The 22,857-nt window shown below is 38.6% G+C and overlaps 2 protein-coding genes across 6 annotated transcripts in view; one reads left to right on the top strand and one right to left on the bottom strand.

Moving 5' to 3' along the window:
* UIMC1 (ubiquitin interaction motif containing 1) overlaps window positions 1-5,493 on the bottom strand; it is an 88,306-nt gene extending 82,813 nt beyond the window's left edge. For 2 of the 3 annotated variants that reach the window (XR_015695933.1, XM_087709348.1), the window contains exon 1: window positions 5,093-5,493. Coding sequence is in view for 1 of the 3 variants with exons in the window: in XM_087709348.1 (XP_087565474.1) it covers window position 5,093 (1 nt within the window). In the remaining 2 variants the exon portion in view is untranslated. The remainder of the gene's footprint in view (window positions 1-5,092) is intronic. The other variant, XM_087709350.1, reaches the window with a different exon arrangement.
* Window positions 5,494-6,316: 823 nt separating this feature from the next.
* ZNF346 (zinc finger protein 346) lies at window positions 6,317-22,489 on the top strand. Of its 3 annotated transcripts, none has more exons than XM_087709344.1 (7): window positions 6,317-6,428; window positions 13,616-13,719; window positions 13,818-13,913; window positions 14,424-14,571; window positions 15,025-15,261; window positions 18,190-18,283; window positions 21,493-22,489. In XM_087709344.1, exons 1-7 carry the CDS (start codon window positions 6,368-6,370, stop codon window positions 21,596-21,598), a joined length of 846 nt encoding a protein of 281 aa, XP_087565470.1. In that variant the 5' UTR covers window positions 6,317-6,367; the 3' UTR covers window positions 21,599-22,489. The 3 variants fall into 3 exon arrangements, with proteins under 3 accessions (XP_087565470.1, XP_087565469.1, XP_087565468.1); XM_087709343.1 differs by having other exon boundaries at window positions 6,339-6,428; window positions 14,430-14,571; XM_087709342.1 differs by having other exon boundaries at window positions 6,339-6,428; window positions 15,028-15,261.
* The last annotated feature ends 368 nt before the right edge of the window (window positions 22,490-22,857 follow it).

Here is a 22,857-nt window from a genome sequence, read left to right as displayed (position 1 = left end):
GCTACAAAAAAGTTGCCAATCTCTGCCCTAGTTCATGGATAGGACACATACCATATTTTTGAAGTACAAGACGCAGCAAGGTTCTGAAGAGGAAAATTTTTTTAAAAACTTTTTGCATTCTGCAAACCTTCCAAAAACGTCCTGTTTTTTGCGAAAATGGGCCCATTTCCCCCCGGAAAAAAGGGCTTGTGGAGTGCTTGGGGGGGAATAAAAACGAGCAAAAAATGGCCCACTTTTGCAAAAATGGGCCCATTTTTTGTTTTAAAAAGGGCATGGATAGTCTTTAGGAGGCAGGGGGCAAAATTGAGCAAAAGATAGTCTGTTTTTCATTCATTTCTGCCCTCCCCGGCCCCCAGGAGCACTCTGAAAGCTTCCTACAAGCTATGCACGGCCATTAGGGTGAAGGGGATGGAGTTTTGGGAGGCAAAAAATTCTGTATTCAGTGTATAAGACACATCCAAATTTTCAGCCTCTTTTTTGAGGGAAAAGAGTGCGTCTTATACTCCGAAAAATACAGTATATTTCAACTATTACAATTAAAAAGAAAAAAGTGGGATTTCTGAGAAAAAAATTGATAATCTAGGAACATAACACACAAGAAAAGTATGAATAATTGATGTGGCAATACCAAGGGATAACTGAAGTAGATCACAAAGTATCAAGATCTGAAAATCAAAGTGAAAGATTATGGCATAAACTGGTTGTGGTAGTCCCAAAGGTAATCGGCACACTAGGTACCATATCAAAGATTCTTGAATGACACTGCACATTGACAAAATTACCCTGTCAATTACAAAAGGCCAAACTACTTGGATTTACACATATACTAGGCTGATACAACATCCCAGGTTTTAGGGAAGAACTTGATTCAAAGGAAAGCCAACATCAACTAAAGAACTGACAACTGTTATTTCATGTTGTTGTATATACAATAATAGTAATAACTATTGTCTATGCATCCAAAATCATAGTGTTTAGACCGAGTACTGTATTTTCTAACAATATGGTTTTTAACCAAGAGCATAAGAATCATGGAGGTATCATCATAGTATGCAGGAAGTTCCAAGCAAGGCAGTTTTTGGCAAACACAGTGGTGTCAAGTCCCATTAATTTAAAATTTCAGAATATTTGGCTAGTCTACAGGTATGGTTTTGAGTTCAGATTATTATTAGCAGTATAATTTACTTTCTCTTCCAAAATCTTTCAATTTCAGTTGAAAGAGCCGTGATGGCGCAATCGTTAAAATGCAGGATTGTAGATTAATTCTTCTGAAATGTACTCAATTTTGGCTTTCATGACGTTTATATAGCTTGGGCTGCAGTGACTGTTACTGCAGCTTCTTTTTGAAGAGTTGCAGTTTTTAGCCAAGTTAAATTTAGATTTTTCTTCAATATATTTATCTATATTGTGAGTTCCAGCAGCAGAGGCACAATCTGAGTCCCATCTATTAAAAAGGGTCATCTGGAAGGACGTAAGATAAGTCTATTCTGTTGTGGTGCCATCTCCTGGAGATTATATTTACCCTGACCCTTTTGGCTTTCTGTAAAACCTGGTTCTGTAACCCTGCCTGGGGATGCCTGTATCAAGATTATATTGATAATGCTGTCTAATTTTATTCAGGGAGGTATACAGTTATTTGTTATAATATTGTACCTTGTTTTTATTCTCTATTAGCTGCCCATGGTAATATGCTTAAGACAGGCAGCTAATAAATTGAATTCATAAGATATAAATATATTGCCCATGAGGAGTTTAGGTGTTAGTTGGACTATCAGTTGGTTACTTTGTGTAATACTTGGTAGCTTTCTTTCTCTTTGCAAGCCTCTACCAGTTACTATGCCTGGTATAATAATTCAAGTTGTATTTTTTTCATTCTACCATTTGCTTTACTTGGAATAATCCCCTCCCTATTTTATTTACAACAAATCTGTCAACATGGAAATCATGATCCATGATCATTAATACTCTTACTTTCCTATCAAGGATATCTAATTCAGCCCATGTCCAATCAATTATACCTGTGGTATATTGAGTAATAGGATCAGCCCGAGTGTTTATGGGTTTAATTATGTTCCCTGCATTTAAATTTTTCAGATTCAGCTTATATAATTAGAGCTAGTATTTTCTTAACTCAGTCATGTAAGTCAGAGGTCTACATTAATTCTAAATATTTATATCCTCCTTCTGACATCAATTGTCTTATAGTATTACCATTTATTAGCTGTAATCCATCTTCTTCAACAATTTTGTTGTCTTCAATTACTAAGCACACTTACCTAGACTGAATTGCATTTCGACATCCTCAGTGAATACATGGGTAGTATAAAGTAAAGATTCAAGTTCTACTTTTTATTTTGCAAATGTTTTAAGGTTATCCATGAATATATAACCATGCAAACAAATTATTTTTGGACATTTGACAGTTGACACTTATATTTGATTCTGCTTAAATTATCTGCAAAAAATATCATTGCTAAAATAAATAAATCACCTTGGAATATTTCATTGCCAGTTTTGACTTTTCCAATCTCTTTGTTTTCCCTGCATTCATTGACACTTTCAAATAATGTTTTTACTAATCATAAAATTTCTATGAATTTTCTGATCTCATTAAGTGGAAATGTCTTTTTATAATGTATCTGAGTCATAAAAAGATTTTTCTTCTCTTTGACTTTTAAGGATCATTTTGTCAATTAGTAACAAAAGTAATACCTCACAAATTTTTAAAAAATGTTTTTTTGCTCAATAGAAATAATTCAATGATCATCAGATATTATATATGGTAGTCCTATCTTGAAAAACAGGCTACATTCCAAGAGGCTATTCATTAGTCCAAAAATATGCAAATACATGCTTACATTTAATTTCACACAATACAGTAATTTAGTCACTACTACAGGAAGAACACCACAAACTAAACACAAAATCAGCAAACAGACAGGACAGAATAGCATCAAAATGCTGTATGCTCAGCCTCCCAATCTACAATGATGCTGCAAGGTATACCTTTGTGATGCCCTATAAACAAACCTTTTCCTGCCATCTGGAACCTTCTATGTTGCAGTTGCAGGCAGGTTTGTTCTTTATACAGGTAGTCCTCAACTTACAACAGTTCATTTAATGACCATTCAAAGTTAAAAATGCTACTGAAAAAGTGACTTATGACTGGTGCAGCACTCCCATGGTCATATGATCAAAATCCAGACACTTGGCAACTACAGTACTACAGTCATGTCGGGAGCACCGAAGCACTTTGGGTTGAAAGAATTAGCTGGTAACATCACCACTCCCTGGAGGACATCCAGTTGGGGGCACTTTCATGTCCCCACTATCCCTGCCCACTGAAGTGGCATCCATCTATCTACTCATGGTTGCCCACTTTCAAACTGCTGCATTGTTTGCAGTATTCCAGAATCATGTGATCACCTTTTGTGACCCTCTGACAAGCAAAAGTCAATGGGGAAGTCAATTTCATGTTATTAACTTAGCAACTGCAGTAATTCACTTAACCACTGTGGGAAGAAAGATAGGAAAATGGGACTTAACAAATGTCTTGCTTAGCAACAGAAATTTTGAGCTGAATTGTAGTTGTAAGTTACGCAACTAACTGTATATATTTAATATACTATACTATATATAAATATTTTATAATTATTTATTTTTATAAATATTTTATATAGACACATACACATTTTATATATGTATGCATTATTACATCCTGTATTTCCTAGGCTGAATTTCCTGTGGTCCTCTCTCATCTTATCTCCAAAACAACTCATGCAGCGGTTTTGCAGTCCAGTAGGAAGTATCAAAAATACACAATTAGTTTCTAATTTCCTGCTTCAACTCCCAAGTCTAGCCCATAGTTCTGGAATTTCCTGAAGTTCTCCCATTCAGTCATTCTGAAATCGATGGTATCTAAATTTGACAAATAAATGAATAAATAATTCATTCAACTACTAATAAACTTTGGTGCTGTTCACTTCTTTAAAATCAGCCAAGTTGACTAGGTCCTACCACCTACCTAAATCGAAACAGGAAAAAAAATGAATTCTTCCATTCAATTAAGACCTAAATCAAAATTTTCCCATTATTGAAAATCAAAGAGCAACCAAGATACATCCAACAAAATCAATGCCTGGATTCAATTTTAAACACTGTTTGAACATAATAACTACTAGTATTTACAAACCCAATGAAAGGGTATATGAACAAGAATACCAGTATTCTATAAGGCTTGTTCTTTTAAATTGCACATGAGTAACTTCAACTACGACATACAACAGCATGTAAATGAAGTGGAAAACATCTGAAAAGAGACACTAATGAAAGTGCTACTGTAGTGGTATTAAAACCAAAGCTTAATATCTAAAAGTTTTCCAGTTATAAGCCCCTATGGGATGCTTTATTTAGCATTTTGTACAATATAGTCTGAAGGACTGCAAGTGCAAATAAGGCCACAAATAATGGGTTTTATTCCTTTTTATACAAAGATATCAGACAGGCAGAAAGTTCTATCCTCTTTGGCTAACCACATTAAGCTAGGAACAGACATTTTTAAAATGACTTCAGTTCCAGGAAAATCTTCCTCACTAATAGTTTCCAATATAGGAACTTCTAGAGTTATCCTACCATCCTTGTTCCAAAAATAAAGTTAGTGAAAACGAGCTTTTTTTTATCATGGCGGCGGGATAGTATGAAAATGCTGCAAGTTAGCAGAGGGAGAAAACCGGAACACAGACTTTTTTCCACAAGAATGTGAAGAGCAAATAGCAGCAAACCAGTGTCTAGCACTGAAAGCCATCGAAACAAACAGATTTAAATAATAAGCAGGGCAAGGGCCGAAAGGACGTGACTTTTAAATCGAATGATGAACCCATTGACTTAATGTGGCCATCTTATTACTCTTGGGGTTCCTCATATTGTGTACGAAGGGACTCCCACAGCTGTGCCTTTACATCAAATTCATAAGCAGACCACACATATATATCTTCGTCCTATGAGAAGCTTTTTCTGACGATTTCTGCGTCAGCGACCCCCCACCCCAACCACCCTCCTCCACCCTCCCTTCCACGTACCCCTACAAACTTACTTCCCCGTCCTGCTTTGGGCGGAAAAAGTGAATTAGAAAGAGCGCAATTCCCCCCCAAAAAACCAGGGAGGGAAAAAAGGCAGGCTCACGGGATTCACTCTCTCTGGAGGGACAATTCAGTCCTGGGAGAAGATCCCGAGATGGAGGGAGATTTCACACCACGGATCCGAAAGGCAGATTTGTCAAGCGAATTTCGCGGGTCGGGATTACTGTAGTCAACCGACCCAGTCCCTCCCCTACACCGGGTCTATGTCACTCCCCACCCGCCTTTCCCTCCCTATCTAACTCTGACAGGAGACAACGGTTAAGTCCTGGACTCTTTTGCTTCTTCTCGCCGGCAGATTCAAACGCAGCCAACAGCGGGCCTTTTGCCCACAGTCATGTCGTCCCCGGGAGCTTCAAAATCCCGTAGCTAAGATGAAGGGTACTCGCGCGCGCTGCGGGAAGGAGCGCGTGCGCCGTCAGCGCGTGGGAACTCGGGTCGCCTTCTCCTCCAGGGAAGGAGCGTCCCCCTTTCGAACCTGGATGCAATCATTGGCGTTGGAACTAGAGGCAGCCAGTTTGGATTTGTTGTCCCTTGTGACCTCTTTTTCCTCAGGAAAGGGTTACGAGTTTACGGTGCTGTATGCGCGACATAGCTAAGCGGCTTCTTTTCCTTCAAGTTCCCCACCTCCACCCCGCTTACCTCCCAATTCTGAACTAGTTTTGTAGGATTCTGACCAAGAATTGCCCTTTGAATGCATCTCGGCATTGCTCTTTATCCTCATTTAACAGCATTTATTCCTTGCCTCCCGTACTTGTTTTTAAATATGACCCGGGGGGGTGTGTTATATCGGGGTTTTTTTTCACTCCCGCAAGAGTTCCAAATAGTCGAAACAATTCCCACAAGGATTCCGACGGACGTGAGATTGCACGTTTGAGATATACAACCCTTGCATTATGTAGCTCTTTCAAGCAGGGCGCGAAATGTGCGTTTCCGAAGAACTTTAAATTAGTCGACTGCGCCGAGTTAATGGCAATCGAGACTTCCGTTACCGCCGAGCGCCCGCCCATCTCCGGGCACTTGTAGAATCAGCTTTTGTCACGTGTTCTCATTCCCCACTAGGCTTTTAAATGAAGCATCGCGAGAACGGAGACCTCCCACTTTTCGGCGTGCCGATTAAGGAAGTGGGGCTCTCGCGTTACTGGAATGCGCCTTTTGGTTCGAGAGGTGTCGCGATATTTCGGAGTTGTGGGAGAAGACCGACACTTCGGGGGCGGCGACGCTGGAAGAAGATGGCGGACGAAGCGGGTAGCAACGGGGACGCTTCAGCCTTGCCGGTGGGAAAAGAGGCAGGTGAGGCTGGGGTGTTTCTGCCTTGCTGTTGCGGAGGACCGGTGGTCTTGTACCTTAATCGTCCTACCTTGTTCCTATACGCGTGCAATATTACGTCAAAAAAGTAAGACTAGGGATGTTGGCCATTTACCCTTCTCCCCGCAGCTCTCAGGCGGGGCTTCAAGGATTGGGACCGGTGGCTGATCCTCCGTTCCCCCCCCGCCCCGCGCGCTTATCACGTGACAGAACGAGCGCTGCTCAAAACGTTGCTCCCCCCTCGCCCCCTTCCCTCCCCCCTCGTGGATCGCTTTCTGCCTCCTCCCGAAGGTGCTTTGACATTTCCAGCACTTGCCAAGCCGAGAGCTCTGGATGCTTTTTCCTTTCAATTCGTTACCGGCGACAACCCGACAAGACACGAAGTTGAAAGACGCCTTGAGATGAAAAGGAAAATCAGTCGGGACAAGAAGTCGGGAATCTGGACGGTTTTTGAGTCCCAGGCTTGCGAAAACACGTGCTAAGCCCTTTACTTGTCAATAAGATGGTGTATAAGAGTTCGCCGTTTCGGTTGTGCTGTAGGGAAACGGCGCTCGCCTCTCGGTCGACAACTATTTTTTTTAATTTCATTTATTTTGTCAAGCATGTATAAGATAAAAGTATAAACAAGATTATAAATACATAATTATAAATACATGAAATGGATACCCTATCCCATTAGGATAGGGAGGCTAAGCTTATGCACGCCCCTTACAGACCTCTTAGGAATGGGGTGAGGTCAACAGTAGACAGTTTAAGGTTCAAATTATCGGGGTTTAGGGATGAACTTTAGAACTAGTCGTGTCTCAGGAAATTTAGTGGTGGGATGAGAGAGAAAAATGTTCTTTCCTTGTAGGTTAATCAGGTTCTCCCTCCACCTGGAATCTTCCAGAAGACAGAAGCTGTGAAACTTTCATCATCTCCAGAGAATAATGGCCATGATACTGATTCTAATAAGAATAGTCCAAACACAAGGGATTAAAAACTGTATTTATAATCATTTCTAAATTAATAGAGCGCAGTGAGTTAATTTTGTGTGGCTTGTTGACTTTTGCCAGTGATTCACTCCTGGCATTGGATTTGATCCTACTTGATATATTGCCTCCCTCATTATACATATAAACTGAACTTCCAGAGTGAAATCCTAAAAGAGGTTTTCCCAAACTGTTGCTCATTAAATATCAAATTACCACACATATTGGGGACATATGGCACATGATAGGCCTTGTCCCTAATATCTGGAAAATGTGTTGAGGAAGGGTATGCTAAAGAAATGGAAAGTATAAGATATTTTAACAGGTGATATATTAGAAACTTTAAGAGTTACATTGAAAGGTGATTTCTGAGAACCTGTCTTGTTACCTGATAGAGAAATACTATTGCTCCAGCTGAGCAATTTTTCCTGCCAATGTTCTAGATTTCCTTGCAGGCTTATATAAGGATGCTAATATTGGGAAATCTCTTTACATCACAGATAAATCAGTAGTGAGGGCACATCCAATAATAGTTAAGCATATGTAGTAATAGCTACAAATTTTGTCTCTTGTCTGACAATTCTATGGGTATGTTGCCTATTCTAGACACCATGGATTGGATTGGATTTAGATAATATAAAAATCTGGAATAGGCAAACTTTTCAGGGCCAAGTTTTTCATTTAATCTTTCATCACACATTAGAATCAAACTCAAAAAGTAAGTGTAGAGTTGGTACCAGACCAAAAAAGGCTGGCTGGCTGGCTGATTATGGTAATTAAATATGTTGGTCACCTTAAAAGTCATGTCATCAGAAACTTAGGGGGGAAAATAATGAAATAGAATAGAAGCAATTTGTAGGAAGATAGTAATTATGCAATAAATGCAGAAATTTAAAGGTTTAGTTGTACCTGATGTTTTCTTAGTTTTCATCAGAATTTTGAACTTTATTCTTAGGGTTTGCCGATTTTCAGCCTAGAAATCTTTTCATCTCTTTAAATGATGCATTTAATGCTACGGATATGTTTGAAATATATCTTTCTTGGTTACCAAAGATGGAGCTGATAGGGAAGATTTCACTCCATCTCTTCTAGGAAGATCTTAAGACTTTGTCCGTGTGGACGAAACTCCTTCATTTCAGTCTTTAGTTTTGTTGGCTAGAAAAAGTAGTGGCTTTTCTCGGTGGCTTTTCTCAGTCTTTTCTCAATTCCATTCTAATAGAAAACAAGGGAAAAAATCCTTCAGTCCTTGTGAAGGTGGAGAGAAAGTGTTAAAGAAGACTAATTTCATCCTTTTGGCCTAGAGATTTCACCTTAAACATTATGTGAGCAAAAAGCAGGGTAGGGAAATGGTTGCTGAAGTTCTCCGGTCCACTAACAAGACATGCTTCCAAAGATAGAGAAGTTAAGGTCCAAAGAAAATGTTCCTCAAATTAATGCCGTCATTTTCCAGGTGGATGGACAATTGCAAAAAAAAAAAAAGTGTTTGGTTTTTTTTGCAGTTGCATCATGGAGCCCACATGCAGATACAAATGGTATTAGAATCTGCTTGGTGGAGACAAGCTCTTTAATTGACAAGAAAAATGAGGGAGAAGTTTTTGTCTTCACTCACCTTCAAAACCAGAGAGAAGAAGTTAAGGATGAAGAAAACAATGAATCCACCTATTGAATATAGTATGATAGTGTGTATTCCTATAGGGTCAAATTCTGTTAGCTACTAGTGCTCATTGCCAGTTGTAGGACAGTAGCCGAAGCAGACAGTCATTCAAAATAAAATAGACAGGTTTGAGCCTTCGGGTAAATGCTGCTACAGAAGATACTTTAAACCAGCAGTTCTCAACCTGTGGGTCGCGACCCCTTTGGGGGTTGAATAACCTTTTCACAAGGGTCGCCGAAGAGCCTCCCACGGGGAGGCTGGCAAGAAGCCGGCCCGAAGGGAAGGAGCAGCTCAGGTTCCTTGCACGGCAGAAGGAGAGGTGCCAGAAGACTGACGGGCTTCCCAGCAGGCCAGGCCAGCCGGCCTCCCGGCGTTTTTCAGCAACTGTTCCTGTCCGGGAGCTCCTACAGGGCGCACGCCTTCGCTGGGGTTGAGCTGCATCAAAGGGGGAGGCTTGAGCAGCGAGAAGGTCAACGGCTGAGGAGAGATTGCGGCGGCTGCAGAGTCTTCACCTGACATCACTTCCCCCCCTCCAGCACAGGCCTGTCTCCGCTGAGCCGGCTCTGCTTAGTTCCGCCGGGATCTGAGAGGGAGACCATTAGCTACTCATTTTTTGCGTGTGCAAGCAAAATACTCTCCTGGGTTAGGATCAAAGTGGAGGGGACAACTATTCTTCCGCTGTCGCCACTGCGCAATGAGGTGAGTAACTGGGTACACAGCGCAAGGGAGCCACACTGCTCGGGAGACTCCTCAGCGCCAGACTCAGGTCAGCGCAAGCCGCTGTCTCCTTCGTGTTGGCTCAGGAAGGAGGGGAATGGGAGCAGCAGCAGCAGCAGCTGGATGGGTGCAGGGAGGGAAGAGCTCCAGTTCTCCTGCGTTGCACAGCTTGCGCAGGGCTCGGGAACTCTTCCCTCTCTGCATCCAGAGATAGCTGCTCCAGCTCTTTCCTGAGCCAACACAAAGGGGACCACGACTGGCGCTGACCTGAGTCTGGCGCTCAGGAGTCTCCAGCTACTTACTTCTCAGTGGTGGCAGTGGAAGGAGGCGCTGTCCCCGCCACCGTGATCCTGGCCCAGGAGGGTATTTTGCTTTCATGCGCAAGAAAGAGATGAAAGAGAAGGGGGGGGGAGAGAGAAATGAAAGAGAGCTGGAAGGAGAGAATGGAAGAGAGGGAAAATAGAGAGAAACAAATTAGAAGGAGAAGGGAGAGGGAGAAAGAAATGAAAGAGAGCTGAAGGGAGAGAATGAGAGAGAGGGAAACAAATCGGGGAAAGAAAGGAAGAGAAAAGAAACAAACAAACAAACTTTTTCAGACCTATGACGAAAGCAATGGCAAGCTAGATCTCTTGCCAAGAAAACTGCAGTTTGCCAGAAGGCACAAATTGGAAGTAAATCTGATATTTTTTAAAGAAAATAACAGATGGCAAAAAAATGCATCTGAAAATAAGATTATTTATAATTTTGGGTAACATTATATTGTCAAACTCAAAAGAAATCAAAATATATATATATCCTATTGCTGTTAGTACAATCTTGCCAGCTTCTATCAACTTAAGAGTTCACTATAAAAAGATTACAAAGAAGCAATTTCCTACAATTAATAACTTTATTTTGGATTTGCTATCATGTTCAATGAGAAAGAAAGAAAAAGGAAGGAAGGAAAGAAAGGAAGGAAGGAAGGAAGAAGAGAAAGGGAGAGGAAAAATAAGAGAAAAACAGAAATGAGAGGGAGGGGGAGAGAAGAGAGAGAGAGACCCTATTCCCACAGAAAACACTGAGCCATGAAACCTAGGTAGGCATGTGGGGGGGGGTTGTCATGTGACTGGGTGGGAGTGATGTTGAGTTGGCCACACCCAACCAGGTTTTATAGCTCCCGGTGTTTTCTTTTCGTGGGAAACTGATCCAAATGGCTCTGAATGTTTAAGATTGCCGACCCCTGTGATACACTATGCTTCAAGACAAAATTTCATGTATTTGTAATTAGAAATAAATATTTCACAATATATAATTACATATTGTTTTTATGATTAAACGCTATGCTTTAATTATGTTCAATTTATAGCAATAAAAATACATCCTGCATATCAGAATTTACATTACGGTTCATAACAGTAACAAAATTACAGATACATAGTAGCAATGAAAATAATTTTATGGTTGGGGGTCACCACAACATGAGGAACTGTATTAAAGGGTTGTGGCATTAGGAAGGTTGAGAACCAGTGCTTTAAACTCTTCTCACTCCATAGGAATGTGTAAGTACATCCATGTCCTATTGGCTCCATCTTCAGTGATCAAGAAAGTAGTAGGACTTAATTATGAACTACCCTTGTTACTGAAAGATAGACCTGACAGTCCTATCTTATAAACGAGGACAGAAACAGAGTCAATTTAAGAACTTATGGGACCATAATTGGTTTTCTAATTTTTTTGTGCTTAGAAAACTTGTTAAAACTTATTCAAAATGGTACTATAGTCAGCTGAAATCAGTATGTGCAATTGAAAGACAACAGCTTTCCTCTACAGGACAGGAAAAAGTCTAAAAATTGCCTTCTACCTGAAAGGGGTTGTTAGATTCATTTTTGGTGACCAGAAAGGTACTTTTTCCTAGTCTATTCATTTTATTTTGTTACTGTGCTAGTTAGATATTTAGTTATATACGTATTCTTACATTTATATAAGCATGCTTTTTTGCAGTTAAGAAAGGCAAAATGTGGTTACCTGTTCACTTATTAAAATGTTATTTATATATACTAAGCTTCACCTAGCCAATTATTTTTGTCCAGTTGTTATCATAAAATAGAGAGTAACCGTTGGAAGGGACCTGGGAGGTCTTATAGTCCAAAGCATAGGGCTGTGAAAATTATACCATGAAATCAATAAAATCATCATTGTCTAAATTAAGATTGAGAATATAAGATCTTTTAATTACTGCTGAAATATTGACTCTTGCTGTAGCAATCCAGCCAGCATGATAAATGGGATGTTGGTCATTGTAATTCAACACCTGGAAGGGTATTACTTTCCTTTCTTCCATCTAGGAACTATGCTCCAGTGGATTTGAAGCTTCTATGAAGTCATCAAGGTCTATTGGCATACATTTGACAATAAGAAAGGACAGAAACACTTGTAGACTATAATAATTTTAGAATACCAGAGGTTGTCTCACTGCTTTTAGTCTTTTAATCTGTGTTAGACATACTGGTCCACTTTGGAACACAATTTTAAGTGTGAATTTAACAGTTCTACATCAATAACGAACAGATTTTACAATGATTGGATTGATTTTATTTTTGATAGAATTTAAATTCGGTGTGCTGGTTACAAATAAAAAGGAATTTTAAGCCTAAAAATTTGTCTTAATTATCAGAACATTTCAGTAGGTCCAGTTTACCTTCTTTGTCCATAAGTCAGTAAGAGATCTTTAACACTGTCTTTTAACTAAAATGACATCTTCAGGAAAGATAACATCTCTTATAAATACTTCCTTTGAATCCCAGCCATGAATACATATCGTCTATTCTCATCCTCAGCTTAAATCAAATCAAAATGGATAAGGACAGGTGTTATTTCTGCACTTGCACTGGACATTAGAAAATTTTTGAAGATAGAATAAGAAGGCAAAATGGGATTGTGTCAGAGAAGAGCTAGACCGCTTGGGACAAGTAGTAGCGAATTTGTATGTTATCATATGTAATATCGATTTACTTGCACATGTAGTATTGGCAACTTTCTTTGAACTCACGTCCCCAAATAGCTTATATTTTCTGTCTGAATTAATAATTTATAGCTATTTCCTTAGGTTGAGCTTCAGACTTCCAAAGTTTAAAAATAGGTAAGGAGAATGTTCAAATCTAAACTGGAAAGCAATACAGTTGATGGATTTTCACTAAACATTATTACAAGCTGTTGGAATGTTTATCAGGTAAAAGTTGTCAACAGGATTAGAAAAGCTGTTCCCAATTACCAGTATTAGGTATGAATCTTTTCTATTAGATTTTTGCACAGAAATGTAATGAACAGCATAGGAAAATGAGCATCATGTGTTCCATGGTTCGATTGCTCCCATAATCTTTATAAAAACAAAAATGACAAAGCAACTAATGGAAGCATTGGCATTATATTTAAAATAAATGTGGATCAATAGTTGAAAGAAACATTGACTCTTTAATTGTGCTGTCTTAAAATTACTTTCTTTACAAGTGGAAGAGAAAGCAATGGCAAGCTCTTTCTAGATTGTTATCAAGAAACTATATGCACATAAAATCACCAGGAATCAAGCCCAACTATTTTTTTTGTTGAGTTAAATGTAATGAATAAAATATTTTTTTCTCAAAAAGTATTTGCTTTTTGTCTGATTAAGACATTAAAATTGTCATTTCGGAACATTTAACTCGTATTTGTTAGAAAGCAAAGAATATTTGAGTTCTATGTTATTCTGAAAAAGCCCATGAAGATTGCTTGGTGACTGAAAGAATTCTTAGTTTTTAATGTACACATGTTCTCATTCATGTTCACATATTTAATGTTCTTCTTGCCTTTTACAGTGGATCAGCTGATCAAAGAAAATAGCCACATCTTCACTGATACCCAGTGCAAAGTATGTAGCGCAGTTCTCATCTCTGAATCCCAGAAGCTTGCTCATTATCAGGTATGATTTAAACTAGAAGTAGCTATTGAAATTGCTGGTGTGTATATAAAAGCTCATGGGTGTGCTTAGTCTTCTTGTCCTCTGTTATCTTCCTTCAGAGTAAGAAGCATGCAAACAAAGTTCGGAGATACATGTCTATCCATGGGGAAGAGGAATTCTGTCAGAATAAGAAAATAAAGCTGGATACAGAGCAGGTAATACCAGAACTCCAAAAAAGAATAAGCACATCATACATTTATTATAATAGAAAATCTGCTGTGTGCATTCAGTGCAGCAAGTCTTGGCCAATAGTACAATGTTCCAGAGATAATTTTTGACATTGGGCATTGTTGCAAAAACATTGAATCCAGTCTTCGATGAAAATAAATTTAAGAAGCTTATTAGAAGACTACAATTCAGAGACAATTGTGAATTAATATTATTACAGAAACATATACATCTATTTTAAACTAAAGCTCTCTCTTGTTACATCATTTGTTTGATGATAAAATCCTACTAGTAAATTATTTCCATTTTACAACATTAGGCCTTACTTGAATAATTCTGAACTAACATCACTGTCTTGCTTTAAATAGAGGACAATATTTAGTAAAAAGTGGTGCTAACAGTTTCATTTAAGTTCCAGTTTCTGAACATGGGACATTTTGATATGCTTTCCATTTGTCCCTTCAATCCCAATAAATGTCTGTGTTCCTTTTTACAAGCAACAGAGCAGTAATGGTGAAGACAGGAACAAATGCTGTCCCATCTGTAACATGACCTTTTCTTCACCTGTTGTGGCTAATTCTCACTACTTAGGCAAGACTCATGCCAAGAATTTGAAACTGAAGCAGCAGTCTCCTAAAACAGAAGGTATGATCAGGAAAGGTAAAGAGGAGTTCTCTCCTGGCATTGTGGGAAAACCCGTCTAGCGTTTATATACATTATAGTACAAACACTATATCATCAGTCCCTGTCTCTACAAATAAGGTTCAAGTGTATATGTCTCTGTGTGTTTGTGTGTGTGTGTGTATGTATGTGTGTGTGTGTATATGTGTGTGTGTGTGTATGTATTTGTATGTATTTGTGTGTGTGTGTATATGTATGTATGTATGTATGTATGTGTATATGTATATATATATATATATATATGTATGTATGTGTATATGTATATATGCATGTATGTATGTGTGTGTAAGAACATTCAACCTTTATGCAAAATAGGAAAGGAATTTTCTGGCCTTAGGATAGTTCTGGTTTTATGAAAATATGCTTTTATCTTTCCTCTAATTTTTTGGTTTTTTATCTTTTGGATTATATTTGTAGCAGCTTTATCCATTCAGAAAGAGCCTAGTAATCTTCTTCCCACTACTGTGTCTGCTAATGAAGAGAATCAAAACGCTTCTGACCCAGACAAATTCTGCAATCTCTGCCATGCTACTTTCAATAATCCATTGATGGCAAAACAACACTATGTCGGCAAGAAACACAAAAAGCAGGAAACCAAGCTTAGGCTAATGGCACACTATGGGAGAACTCCCGAGCAACCAGCTGTTTCCAATGGTGAGTATTTTATAGAAGGCTTTCAGAATAAAGAACAGAATCATTTGTACATGTTCATAATGCCATAACTAACCTTTTATTTTGTTTTTCATGTTTTACATGATATTGGGATGCCTCACTTTTGTACAGGTAGTCCTTGACTTAGGAGCCCAAAATTTCTATTGCTAAGCAAGACATTTGTTAAGTGAATGCTGCTCCATTTTATGACCTTCCTTGCCACAACTGTTAAGTGAATCACTGTATCAGTTGCCAGGAGTCTATCGATTGTGTGATTGTGGGGATATTAGAATGGTCATAAGTATGAAAAACAATTATGTCTTATTTTTTAGTACCATTGTAACTTTGAATGATCACTAAATGAACTGTTGTAAATAGAGGACTACCTGTTTTATGTACATTATGAAACAAAATATACTCTTCTATTTTTCACAGTGATTATATTCATGTGCAGAGTGATTAGGTTGGAACTGCTCCTTCTAGATAAGGAGAGAATTAGAAGAGACAGCCTGAAAATTCTGGGCTTGGGAAAAGAAGCCTCTTAGTTTCTCACAAATGCTTTTAAAATTCTCACAAATCTGAAACTTGGACACTAAAAGGAAAGCAAGAGGGTTGAGGCCAATGGTGGGTGGTGGAATTCCTACATCTAATTCTTAATTTTTCATGAGCTGCAAAAATATGGCTTCATTGTTTATAGTGCTACAATCTAGTGTGGAAGGTTTTTGTTAGAAAGAAAATGAAGAAGAATGTATGTGCAATGTATCCAAAAAGAATAAATAAAAAGTGGGAAATTTAAATGTAAATGTTGACAGTGATACAAATGATCCATACCATTACTATGAGTAGAAAGCATGTCAAAATAAGAATAACATTTGGTAGTTCACAGTTAAACTAGAATTCAGAATTAAGCAAAATGATTCATGAAGTTGTAAGTAAAATAAAACAAGTGAATGAAGACTTAACAGTTGGCAAAATATACTTTTTAAGAACAGATTATAGAACTTGTTAGTAATTTGGATAAGAAATTCTTGGTAGCAACATGAGACTATCAATATAAAAGCAGAGTATCCTGATAGTCTGCCCATGTGACAGCTTAACTCAAAATGAATAGGAAAATCGTATATGGACCAGAAAGATAGACCTCTCAATATCAACGTGGTAAAAATAGCTTTTTAAAGAAATGTTTAAAAATAACTATGGCAAGTAAAACAATAGACTTGTGAATGGAATTTCAATCTGATCCAAGCACAGCATTTAATTCTGTCATTTGGAGAATTCTTCCAAAAGGTTTGTTCTAGCCTCCTATTAACTGTCTATTATAATATTGAAGTTTCATAGGAACGTACCTTAGACAATGATTTTCATCTACCCCATCCTGAAATATTTCCAGGCAGAGAACTTAACTTCAATTTGTTTCTCCTCTTATCTGATAAGAACCCAAATATATCCTCACTGATTGCCCAGTTTTGTGCCTCTGTATGTGTGGTTTATCTTACTTCAAGTTGGAGATTCTGATTCATTTATTTGTATTCCTGCAACTCCCTACTTGCTTTGCAGAGATCTGTGATGCAATTATCATCCTAACTATCCATTAAGTGTTTGTTTTTACAGATAGTTCTTGACTTATGACTACTCAATCTTGTGAGTGCCATTAATACCACAAACATCTTCTTCCCAAATATTTATCTTCGTTTATCCCTCTTTTCATTTTAAGTATAGATAACACTCGATTATAAAGGCAGTTGAGACAAAAATTTCTGTCACTGAGTGATATGGCTATAAAGCAAGATGTCACACGACCACATTGCTTGGCAACAGCAATCCTGGATGGAGGGTTGGGTTGGATGGATGGGTGGAAAATAGATTGGATTGATTCATAATTGAGTGTTATTGGAGTTCATAGCAGGGGAAATAGCAACCTAGAGGAGCATTATTTAAAAGCTTCCATTAATGAGAATTTTAGGTAATTGTCCAATCTGCAATTTCCATCCTGTTGATTTTAAAAATGGCTGGTCCTGTTAATCATTCAGAAACATACCACATTTTAATGATTTTCATAGATGTTTTAAGAATCAACATTTTATCTGTTGCCATTCTTCATTCTTTTCCTCTGGAATGGGAAGAGGACCTTTATATATTTCTTGCCTTTAAAATTATTATAATTCCCAGGTGATCTGACAGATGTGTCTTTTTTGGCCTTTTCCAAACATTCATTAAAAACTACATGGCAAAGTATTCATTTGAGTATGTTGCTTGCAATTCTTTTTAAGGAAAATATTTCTAACATAACTTAATTAACCAGAAACAGATGAATTGCAAAATATAATACTTCAATTTGGAACAGTGTGTTTATGTCACATTCCATTTAATAGTTTTTTAACAACAACAAATGTTCATTTTCCTTCTGGTATAGTTTAAGGATCTGAGAAAGAGAGTTATGCAAAAAAATAGCTCTGCAGCAGGAGTTCTACAGTTTTTAGAAAAGAATCATGCTTCAGGAGATCAATGAATTCCCATTATTATTATTATTTTTTAATATCATTGCAATCATAGTGGGCTCAGAACAGCTCTTTGAAAGGCAGTAATGTTAATCTCCTCTCAAGATGCCTTTTTCCAGATTGAACACACCCACGCCGCAGTAAAAAAAAATTGTTTAAAAGCATACATTTAAATCCTGAAAACAGCACATCATTAATTTTCGAATTAAGTTTGAACTCCCTGCAGATGCTATAATTAAAAAATAGGAAAGTTGAATATATGACCATATCTCTGCTCTGTTGTGTAAATTAAACTGACAATGACTATGACACTGCTTAGAATTCCTAGCATTACAGTACATAGAGTCATTGTGAATGCCTCTTTACGGTTAATTATATCGACTTGGCTCTTTAATTCAGTTAATTTGATGCTCAAATTTTGTGATATTTTCAGCTGCAAAGGGATATCCCTGCAATGACTGTAACATAGTACTGAATTCTATAGAGCAGTATCAAGCTCATATCAGTGGCTTCAAACACAAGAATCAGTAAGTGCTTTATTTTTTTTATCTAAAATAACAGATGTAATTTTCAGACGTGACCACTGAATTGTGTTAATGTTTAGTGATATATAATGCTTGGTGGTAATAAAGGTTTTTCATCCCTTTATTAAATTGAATTAATATGCTTTCCTTTTAGAAGTCACATAGTTTAATATTCCTAAAAAAATGTTCCTCATGTCTAGCAACCATAATTATAATGCTGCGAATGGAAATTTAGGAATTTTGCTATTTATCCTTTGAAATTCACTCTGCCTTAGCCCAGCTGTGTCAAACCCCACAGAAAAACAAATTATGAAGCATTCAGAAAAAAATCTATTCTTAATGGGCAGGTTACATTGCCTCATTCTTTCAGATAACTTCAATATTTTCTGGTTTAAATTGTTCTCCATTCTGCTGATAGAGTGGTTTTTCTTTTAAAAATATGGGGTTTTTATTTATGTTTGCTGATTTATGTATCTGCAAGTTGCCAAAATATGTACAAGGGAAAATAAGCAGTGAGGACATACACGTACATTCAGCATTAAGCTGGTATTTCTTTATTCTCTGAATTGAATTTCTGTTGTCACACCATCTTTTGTGCCTGCCCTAAATTTGTTCCCAATGCTCTGGAACAAATTGCACAGGAATGGCGATACTACCGTGTTTCCCCGAAAATAAGACGGTCTTATTTTCTTTTGCCCCACGAAATATGGCCTTGGACTTATTATAGGGGAGGGCTTATTATTTTCTGGGGCAGGCAAGAAGCTAGGTGCACCTTTTACCTTTCCAGCTCTGTCGCATTCCTCACCATTGTGTCCAGGGAAGCCACTGGTAAAAAAAAAAACCCCTTCTCGCGAGTTCAAACTTCTTGAAGTCGCGAGAAGCGGGGTTTTTTTACCAGGAGCTTCCCTGGACACAATGGCGAGGACCAAGACGGACCTAGAAAGGTAGGAGGCGCGCCTCGCGGCCCAACACCACCCACCTCACCCCAATGGTAAAGGCAGCCTGCCTGGTTCCCTTCCCCAGTGTCCCTTTAGCGAAGGATGGCAGGTGGGGAGAGAGAAGCGAGGCGGGCCTTTTACCTTTCTAGCTCCGTTGTGTTCCACCCCCTGTCCTTCCCTTCCATGCAAAAAGCCCGCCACAAAAACAGCGGCAGGTGAAGCAAAGTACTTCCACCCCCCGCCTTTCCCTCCTGAGCAAAGACCCTGCCGCAAAAAGAGCTGCAGGCCAGCAATGCGATCACCCCCTCCCGCCTGTTCTTTCTCGCACAAAAAACACCCTCCACCGCACCAGCCTGCCTGGTTCCCTTCCCCGCTGTCCCTTTAGCGAGAGGTGGCAGGTGAGGAGGGAGCCTCGCTTCTAGGTTCACACCTTTGGCTTTTGCTTGCCTCCTAACCCTCCCCTGCCTTTGGAATGCTTGAGTGTTGCTTATTGTATTTACTGTACCTGACTAATCAAGTACACTCCTCACACACTCTGCCCATGTGGCTATCCCAAGTCCCATGGCATTCACATCGCACCTCTTCTGCTGCTTGTGCAGCCTTCCCAAGTTTCACCCTTGCACTGTCTCAATGGACATTTGTGCACCCTTCCCATCCACCAGCAGCCACCCCAAGCCCTGTTGCACTTGCATCCTTCTGCCCCCACTATTAATGTAACCTTATGCTATCTCTCTGAGCCTTATACTCCTGCCCCATCTCCCCAGCCAACTGTGAGCCCCTCGCTTCCTCTCCTATCTGCCTGTTAGCCTGCTTGGGACTTGCAGCTTCCTGCTGGAATTCCCACTTTGGTTGTTGGAAGCCAGCAGAAAGTTTTGAAAAGGTGCTCACAACAATAGCAACAGGGACTGCAGGAATTGCTGTTGCTGAGCAATGCAATCACATGATGTCACCCTGCATTGCTTAGTGACTGAAAAATTTTGGTCCCAATTGCCACTGTAAGTCAAGGACTGCCTGTAAAGTAGAGAAACTGCTATTGCTAAAGAACTCACGAATCTGTAAATAAATGTCTTCAGTTTCCCCGAGTGAATCCATTTCTAATCCTCTGAAGCTAGTTGTCTCAGAACAATTCAGTTGAATAGTTTTGGTGTTCTATTTGTATCAGCCAATGGGAGAGCTGCTTATTTGGGCAGAATTTGTTTTAGAATATTTCACATAGAACCAAGCAAATAATAACATTAAGTAATAGCAAGCTGCTTAATTGAGGAAATCACATTCTATGAAAACTCTGTTGGTGTACACTTTCTGTGAAACCTAAGTGGAGAATTTTTTTTTCAAAGAACCATAAACCACATGCTCATTTTTGGATCCCCATAACTCCTTTCTTTTATGCCATTGAAATTTGGCAGTTTCCTACTAGAAACCAACTGCATGCCTTTTTCATTGTTTTTAGGCTTGCCGATTAAGCAATCAATGTAACTCTTTAAAAAAAAAACCACTTTCCTGCAAAAGCCAGAAATCCTATTTTTGCTCAGTTATGTGACATGTTGTAGCTGCTACTATTTCACATCACTATTAAAGTTCTTATGCCAAAAAAAAAAAACATTTCAGGACAGAATAAGTACACAAAGGTGGTTCATTCTGCCATAGAAATTCTGCTCAGGATAGTATCCTATTGTTTTTTCTGACTGTTGAGGGCAAGAAATTCTGCTCTGTCCTAATAGATTAGGTTGTTGTTATTATTATCTCTTTTTGAAGGATTACCCAAATTATTAATTTACTGAGTTAAATCCGTAACATTGCACGCTACAGTTGGTTTTAGGTAAACTGATTAAAAATCACTTCTTTCACAATATAATAAATTTCACTAAGCACTAAGTGAGTGCTGAGGGCTGGTAATGCACCAGTCAGCCAATTGTTGTAGCAATTGTTCAGCTTTGCTGACAAATCCAGTCCGCTAAATATCAAGCTGTTATATACAAAGTTAAAGTTTCTGGTTTATAGTTTTAGTTGGGTTGAAGAGGCTTTATGCCAAAAGTTTGCAATATTTTTTCTCAGGTATATCTATGCTCATTTTATCACACAGTCCCACTTAAAATTTATAGAACAATTTTTTAACATGAAATTGCATGTGCTCTTTTGAAGTGGCTCCTTCTGGAATCTTGTGAAATTTTTCAAGATCTTTTTTTTTCTTGATTTAAACACAGCTTCCAGGAGGCAGATATGTACAATGTATAGATTGAGCTAACGTTGTCCCTTCCCTTCCCCACTCCCCAGCATACCAGGAGGCATTCCTGTAACAGCACGATTCCAGAAACAACTGTACACACGAGAGGAAACGACCATCCCTGATGGCCCCAGCTATTTCAGCCAGGACGTCTAGAGCAAAGTGCTGTGCTTGTCTTTGGATTGCTCGTGGCTCAAAAGTGAACCCTTTTGCCAGCCTGCTACGATATTAGTTCTAGTGACTAAAAGAGATCCTCCTGGTCTGCAGTGTACAGGTTTAGCTGATCCAGAACCAACTATTGGCTAAAGGATTTAGAAGGGACATCATTACTACTTGGCATTTGCTCAGTCCTTTAGAGTAGTTTTCATTGTGTAATCTCTTACTGTAATAGCAGATGGGGGTGGGTGGGATGTGGGGTTCTCTCGGGACCCATCAAGGCTTGGCATTTGCTGGGATTCCATCTTGAGCCCATCCTTCCCTTCTGCCTAGAAGACGCAGAAAGGAGTCCTACAACACAGGAACAGCCAGAGGAGATCGACCCTAGGAAGAAAGATATTTAATTCATGATAACACGAGGCTTGTTATCTAGGAGACATGGAATGGATGTAATCGACAGACTAACTATCCTTGCTTAGAATGGGGTGTTGTATTCATCTTGCCCCTGCTGGAATTAATAGGGTTTGTGTGCAGTTTCTTAAGTCATCCATTTTGCCATTCATAACTACTTTGTATTTCAGCAGATGTTGGCTTTGGAGCAACTGGTGGTCTGTTCAGTAAAAAAATCTTTGTTAGTAGTATGCATAATCAACTTCAGAAACACAAGAAGGAGGGGACTCTGGTGCAAATAGTGATGCCTCCCTAAAGCTCCACTCTTTCTGTTCCTGGCATTCTTCTTCTGGAAACTGTAATGTGTTTGAACTTATGTGTATACCAAGTTTTTTATGTTAAATATGTTAATGAGAAATCATTGGATGTGGTGATGGAGGCTCTTAATTTTTGTTCTTTAAGGCATTCTTACAGACAGAAATAAATTGAGAGAACCCAGAAGCTGCATTTTTATTATCGAGTGAAAGTGGTGTTTGTAGGTGAACCTTCCCTGAGGCATATTTTATTCTTGGTAGTGTCAGCTCTCTCATTTCTTTGTAACTGTCCTAAAGCTTAGATATTGGATGATGTGTTTTAGAGGCATCTGTTCTCTAATATTTCTGTTGTCGTCTTGCTGATAAATTTCTAGAACATAGGAGGGAATTCTACTTAAGTTGATTTGGTTGCATGTTTTCTTTAGAAAAGAAAGAAGTATAATCAGTTCTGCTAATATTAGATTCTTTCCCTGTGCATGTAAAAATGGAGAACTGTCAATATCCACATTTGTTAGAGTATCATAAGATAGTAGCCACTTTATGTACCCCACTCTT

The sequence above is a fragment of the Thamnophis sirtalis genome, unplaced genomic scaffold (assembly GCF_051295495.1).
Source record: "Thamnophis sirtalis isolate CommonGarterSnake01/CBP01778 unplaced genomic scaffold, rThaSir2_p1.2 scaffold_3, whole genome shotgun sequence".
NCBI lineage: Eukaryota > Metazoa > Chordata > Lepidosauria > Squamata > Natricidae > Thamnophis > Thamnophis sirtalis.
This window is presented reverse-complemented; position numbering and strand designations above follow the sequence as displayed.

Bases quoted from the DNA above. Each gene is read 5' to 3' on its own strand.
- ZNF346 (XM_087709344.1), top strand. From the start codon at position 6,368: ATGGCGGACGAAGCGGGTAGCAACGGGGACGCTTCAGCCTTGCCGGTG. The intron at 13,720-13,817 runs GTATGATTTAAA...ATCTTCCTTCAG, and splicing joins AGAAGCTTGCTCATTATCAG to AGTAAGAAGCATGCAAACAA. The intron at 18,284-21,492 runs GTAAGTGCTTTA...CCCACTCCCCAG, and splicing joins GGCTTCAAACACAAGAATCA to CATACCAGGAGGCATTCCTG.